This window comes from Alosa sapidissima, chromosome 6 (genome assembly GCF_018492685.1).
Source record: "Alosa sapidissima isolate fAloSap1 chromosome 6, fAloSap1.pri, whole genome shotgun sequence".
Taxonomy (NCBI): Eukaryota; Metazoa; Chordata; class Actinopteri; order Clupeiformes; family Clupeidae; genus Alosa; species Alosa sapidissima.
The window spans coordinates 18,291,022-18,297,992 of NC_055962.1; the positions used below are offsets into that span (position 1 = coordinate 18,291,022).

The 6,971-nt window shown below is 45.2% G+C and overlaps 1 protein-coding gene across 1 annotated transcript; it reads left to right on the plus strand.

Annotated features, from left to right (window-relative positions):
• Positions 1 to 1,227: 1,227 nt before the first annotated feature.
• Positions 1,228 to 6,354, plus strand: LOC121712367 (AN1-type zinc finger protein 3-like). Its single transcript, XM_042096622.1, has 6 exons — positions 1,228 to 1,812; positions 3,101 to 3,141; positions 3,658 to 3,846; positions 4,364 to 4,429; positions 4,659 to 4,829; positions 5,151 to 6,354. The coding sequence occupies exons 1-6, from the start codon at positions 1,742 to 1,744 to the stop codon at positions 5,303 to 5,305; spliced, it is 693 nt and encodes a 230-aa protein (XP_041952556.1). The 5' UTR covers positions 1,228 to 1,741; the 3' UTR covers positions 5,306 to 6,354.
• Positions 6,355 to 6,971: the final 617 nt, after the last annotated feature.

Genomic DNA, 6,971 nt, shown 5'->3' on the forward strand with positions numbered 1-6,971 from the left:
CAGACCTCTGCAGCCTGTCATGTCAGTCTGCTCATCTGAGTCTAGGCTTGCTAGAAATAGATTGCCTGAGATTTGGGTTTTAAATAGGGGGTTGGGGATGCGTGTGTGGGGGGGTGGGGTAGGATGGGAGTGTGTGTGTGTGTGCCTGCTGCTGCTGCTCTTTGGGGCTGTGCTTTCTGTGTTTAATTTCAGACTGTACCATTTTTGTATCGTGCAGGAGTGTTTTCAATAAAGCCTTCTGGTTTTTGGGAAACCAGCCACCATGAGACCGGAAAACCGTTCTTTGCTGTGATTCCCATGGAAGCAGAGCACCCAGACTTCCTTTCCATGCCCGTTTTGTCCTCCTCCGTTTGTGATATTTGCACATTAAAACTTTGCAATTGTATTCCCTTTTGTGTGTGTCTGTCAGAGCAGTCGTGGAAAGTCAATAGCAAACCACAATGTATGTTGTTTATTACAGCATCTGATCAGTACAGGTAGTATTCCCAAGTGCATTTAGTGACAAACCTAAGTTAACTCCGACTCTGAGCCTGTTATGTCAGTCTGCTCATCTGAGTCTAGATAGATAGATAGATACTTTATTGATCCCCAGGGGAAATTCAAGACTTGCTAGAAATAGATTGCCTGAGATTTGGGTTTTAAAAAGGGGGTTGGGGATATGTGTGTGTGTGTCTGAGTCTCAGAGCAACTGGCGAACCTCCAAAAAGAAGGCTCTTTTGCTTTGCCAAGGGAAAGAATCCATAAAGTTCTTCTATTAAGAGGTCTACCTGTTTCTCAGAGCACATCACTTGCGTGGTCCGTTACACGTCAGAATGGGTGGCTCATGCTCACAGACGTGACAATGAAGAAAGTGAAAACCATCTTAATTGCTGTCTTTCCTGCTTTTCAACAAGACGCAATCATCAAGACAATTCTAATGGTTATGGCGGAACTGTAGTAGACCCCTTTGATCTCTAGACAGGTTATATGTTGGCTATGTTAAGTAGGGCCTATAATATAATAAAGTGAATGGATTTCATTAATAAACCAATGCACCAATACCCATTCTCTTTTTGGGATTAATGAGGGTATTTATCAGTGGTTGATGAGTTCCACTGCCCCCTAGTGTTAGGAGGTAACAGAAAAATAGTACAGATGTAGATCTGGAACAGACTGTTTACTGCATTCGTTCAGAAATATGCATGGGAATCAAGAAGTATGCTTGTTGGAACAATATCGAGTCCTTATCCAATATAACCACAGTTTAGCCAATCAATGTCTAGCCCTTCTGTGTATCTGTGCTCCTCAAATGATCAGATCAGAGCTCTTGACCTCAATCAGATGCCGCACTCTGAATTGCAGCAGCTCATGGCCCTTTATAACCTGTTTTTTGTTGAGCTACATATTGCATAATGTTTGTGGAAACGTTTCTGGATCGACCGGTGGTCCTAGTACACACGGGCTCCCTCTGCTGTCAGCGGCACGAGACAAATTCCAGCTGGTCGCGCTTCCGTGAGGGTTTGCGAATTCTCCGGTCCGCGTGGAAAACCGCTTAAAAGAACAAAAAGCGAATCGGGAATTTGGTGGCCGCCCGTGACGGCAAAGCTGTCTTTCAGCCCACGAAATCCTGGTCGAAGACCGACGACGGGAGAGCTTTGGTTGGTCATTATTTGTCTGATTCGTTTCACCAGGAGATTCTCCGGATCGACCAGGCCTTCATTCCATCCTCGGGCTCGCGTATCTCCATCATCAATCGCCTGTCATGGGGGACACCGGTAGCGAACGCAGCAACGCGTCTCAACTCCCACCTCGTTGCCCTTGTGGATTCTGGGGGTAAGAAATGTGAAGCTTATTGCTAGGGCGTTGATAAAACCGTTCTCCACCGAATCTCCGGCTGACCGGTAGTGTTATTGTTTATAGCAAGGCTAGGTGGGGGTTGGGTAACTGTGCTGCTGTAGGCTACTTTGAAGTTTTGAACAGCATAGATTAAGCTAATACTTCTGTGGTTCGACGTAAATAACCATTGCGTTTAGACGGTGCGATTTAGGTTTTTACACATGTAACTTAAGTAAACTTCGATAGTAAAGATGGATAACAATGTCAAGGCAAAAGTCGTGGGACATATGCCATGATGATAACGTTTGAAGGTCTAGCCTAATCTTGTTCTCTGTTCTGTGAACAGATAGGCCTGTTTGTAATTGATTGATGAACGTTACCATTTATCTTACACGTTTCTTAGGATAAAGGATGGGCTGTTTGTGTATATGTGTGATGCTTAGGGAGGGGACAAGGTGATGAGGTGTGTGTGTGTGAAAGAAAGGATTAACTATTTTTGTTGTGAATGCTAGTCAGGTGACTGCAGATTGCACTCAGGTGAATTGAAGTGTTGGTTATGTTCAACCAGCACAATGAGGTAGACTACAATATCCTGTGGTGTTCCAGTGTCTTCTTACACACACACACACACACACACACACACACACACACACACACACACACACACACACATTGGGTCACTCAAAATCACCTTTAACTAAGTGGAACCTACGTAGGCTGTTCTGATTTGACAGATTGGCTGATTCTGGATAAGTGGATACTCATTGTATCCCACTTCAGTCGATTCTGGCCCGATCTTACAGATAAAAGCTAGTCGCTTCTCAGTGGCAGAGAGCACAGCTGTTTAGGACACAATCTGATCTGTAGAGTTAGTTTGTATGCCTGTTCCTACTGTATGGAGCTGTGGCACCCAGAACACTAGAGGGCACTAGAGAAACTCACATATCAGCCATATATAGAGAGAGTTTGGCCAACTAGGGAATTTAATGGGTGTCATGTTGGAGACCAATATTTCTGTAAGGGCCTTCATATCGACAAACGTTGATTATAATATTTATATGCGTGTTATAATTATGAAAATAAGCTATTTATTTCAACATAGCATATTCACCCCATAGGGTTATGCTGTAGAGTCATCTGACGTTGGTATCCAACATGGCGAGAGTTGGCCACACTCTTTATACGGCTCTGTCGCATATCAGTTTGAGTGAATGTAGTCAGGGCTGACAAAGTCTTGTGACACCCTGACATTTCCCTCAGCATAACCTGTGTGTGTTTTCTGCAGATCGAGTGAAACCATGAATCTGTGCTCCAAGTGCTTTGGAGGTGAGTGTGCCTCAGTGATATGCTCCTCTGTTCTCAGCTCCTCTTCCCCCCCCCCCCCCCCCGCTTGTCCTGTCTTCTCGTCTGCTGTCCTCTCTCATCAACTCCTCTACATCCCTTACACTTTCCACTGCTTTTCTTTCTGCTCTTCTTTCCATCATTTCTTCTGTCCTCATCTCTCACCTCATCCTCCTCTTTGCTCTACTTCCTCACTTTTTTGTTCTCCTGTCTTTTCATCTCTACTGTACTTGAATCCCTCTCTCTGCTTTCTCCAGGTCCTTTATTCCTCCAGGCACAGCAATGAAATAGTTTGCACAACCAGTCATGTCAGTTGCTCAGGGAGAGCAGACAAATAGCTCAAGGGAAAATAAAACTAAATTTAAAATGAACCTTTATTGCTCTGGGACATTTCCACAGCTCTTATAGCCCTGTTCTTCAGAATACTAAGCCAGGGTGTGTGACTATATTCCGTGGTTAATTTTCTGTTGTGACCTTATGACTTCCTGTGTCTATCATCAGATGTTCAGAAGAAGCAGCCAGAAGACGACTGCAACGCTAAGTCCCACCCAAACACCAACAGAGACCAATCCCCAGCATTTGACCATGAGACAAGCAGTAGTAATAGCCAATCATCATCCTCAGATCCAGTAGTCCCAGACATGCCATCCAGTGAGGCTGTGCCTGCCCCAAATCCCAGCCCTCCAGAGGGTAAGAACCTCAGCCCATGGTCACGTGCCTTACTCATGCACTGTCAGGTGGCTAGATACATGAAACTTGGGTTCTGATGTGGCACCATAAGTTAAAGGTGAACCAGAGGAGTTCACTTATTTGAACCTTTTGTCGTTGACTGATGAGTTGAGACCGTGAGCAAGTTGTTATAGCAGCCATAAAGCAATGAAAGTCTGTAAGGTTTTTACTGTTTTAATCATAAAAACAAACCTGAATTTACATCAGTAATATTTACCAGCCTCTTTTGGTGTGTGTGTGTCAAAGATGAGTGTGAGAGAGAGAGAGAGGAAGGTAGAGTGGAAAAAAGGAGACGCTGAGAAAGATAGAGAACCAATTTTGTGTTTGTGTGTGTCTGATGATGGTGATGATGAGGTGTGTGTGTGTGTATTTATAAGAGCTGTGTGTGTGATGATGTGTGTGTACTGTGTATGTATTCATAAGGAGTGTGCGTGTGTGTGTGATGATGAGGTGTGTGTTGCTCTGCTCTCGTCAACAGAATCCTCCAGCACAGACTCTACCCACAGCATTCTACACACGCCCACCAAACGCACCTGTGACTCAGGTACTACAGCTGTGTGTGTGTGAAGTGTATGAATGTTTTTGTGTTTGATGTATGAAAACAGTAAAATCTTGTTTTAGGCACTGTATGAGGTCTCTCTGTGTGCGAGAGAGAGAGAGAAAGAAGACGGTGCAAAATGTACTCCTCTCTTCCATCAGACTGGATCTTACTGCGTGTGTGTGTGTGTGTGCGCATGTTTGTGCGTATGTGCATGTATGTGCGTGTGTTCCAGACTGTGGCTCTGAGAGCGATGTCTCCCCAGAAAAGAAAGCTTGTCTTGGGGAGGGCTTAAGTGAAGGAGAGGGCTCCAGAGGTGGATCCAAGCAGAAGAGGCGTAGACGTTGCCATCGCTGCCACATCAAACTGGAACTGGTGCAGCAAGAGCTGGGGTCCTGCCGCTGTGGTGAGACACACACACACACACACACACACACACACCTTCAATTACATACGCACATACCTAATAATCACACATACATACAAACATACCTAATAATCACACATACACATGCATATAAAACCTTAGAACCTTACACAATACTCACACCTCACAATCAAATGCACACTCATACCTTACACACACACACACCTTACACTTATATTTGCACTTCACAATCATATATGTCACATACACACACAATCACATACCAAACAAACAAAAACATGTTCACAAACACACCTACACACACCCTCAATCAAAGGTCATCTATATCTCTTCGCCAAGGTTATGTCTTCTGCATGCTGCACCGGTTGCCGGAGCAACACGACTGCATGTTCGACCACCTGGGCCGCGGCCGTGAGGAAGCGGTGCTGAAGATGGTGAAGCTGGACCGCAAGGTGGGCCGATCGTGCCAGCGAATCGGAGAGGAATGCTCCTGAGTCCACGCCCATAGTGGGAGGAGATTGAACATTAAGGGGGAGGGCAGAGGAACAGGGGGGTGGTGTGGGTTTGAGGCGGTATTGTTTGAGACTCTCTGAGCAGCCCCTACGCTGCAAGTCCACTGCAGGGCTGGGACCCATGGACTGGACCTATCTCTTGCAGAGGTGCAGAACTGTCCACTTCACTGTAGTAGGCTACACCTGCGCTTCCAGCCAGCAGGGTTGTGTGGGGGGCATACTCACCTGAGCTGCTCCATGCCTTAATGCACAGGGGTGAGGGACGAGCCCCTGTCCTCTTCCAATCTCTTGTCTGTCTGTCTCTCTCTCTCTCTTTCTCTCTCTCTCTCTCTCTCTCCCCCACACACTTCTTCGATGGCTCCGCCCAATCATCTTACCTCTGGAATGACTCCCACTGACCCTGAAGGCTTTTAGAACATGCTCAGGGGTCAGGACATGATGACCCCTAACCTTTTGGTCCAGGAGATCGTACTGCCCTGTGACTACCAGGCTTGTGTGTGTGTGTGTGTGTGTGTGTGTGTCGCACTAAGAGGATGATGCTATATAATTTTTAGGGTCAAACTCTTATTCAGTGACTGTGAGTTGAGACGCCCTTTAAGAGTCATGTTGCCGGGAGCAACAAGGGCCACCCTGGCTCCTCCTCAGCGCAATGGACTGATCGCTCTGCAGTGCTGTGTCTCGTTCCTCTTCTTCTCTCTCTTTCTCACAGCCGATCCCACTCTCACTCACATCCTTCCTACATCGAGGAGAGGGCTGAAGAGTACAAGGATATTTTCTTTATCTGATTTGACATTGAACATTTTTATTTTATCACAGTCACAATGATGAGGCCCCAGTTGATGTGTGTTCCAAGTCAAAAACTGCTAACTTTATTTAAACCTGTAATGTTACCTTTACTCCTACCATGATCCCCATCTGTGCGGGACTGTGTATGTAGTTAGAAGTTTGAAAAAAGAGCTTAATCCTGTTTGATTTGATCGTGATTGAGTTTGGGGGGTGGGGTGGAGGGTAAATAAAGCTGATTGGCTCAGGTATGTGCTAGCTTCTGAATTTTTATGATGTCATATGTGACATTGAAGATATATTGTACAGTACTACTGCACTAACAGACAGACAGACACTTTATTAATGGTGAGGGAAAGTTAGGCAGTTAGGTTTAGGTGTAAGACTAGTGAGTTAACGATCCACATGTTGGACTTGGGAGTGTGAAACATTCCACTAAGAGAAATATGGCCATATATTTGTGAAAGAATGGGTTATTCTGTGGAGCTCAGTGAATGCATGTGTGGTATTGTCATGTGATGCACAAAGCAAGGTCCATAAGGACATTTGGTGTGGAAGAACTTGACTGACCAGCACAGAGCCCTGACCACAAGCCATCGAACACCAAGCCAGGCCCCCTCGTCCAGTATCATTAGTTGACCTCACAAATGCTCTTCTAAATGAATGGGCAAGAAATCCCACACTAAAGATGTACTGATATATCGGCCCATATATATGAATATTTTTCCTTCCACTCTACTAAAGGGAATAATTAACCATAAAAACAAAGTAAACAAACAGGAAAATATATTGTATCGGTTATCGGGCAAATTGTTATTTCATACATCGGTATCGGCCCAGAATTTCCCAGAATTTGACACAAGCC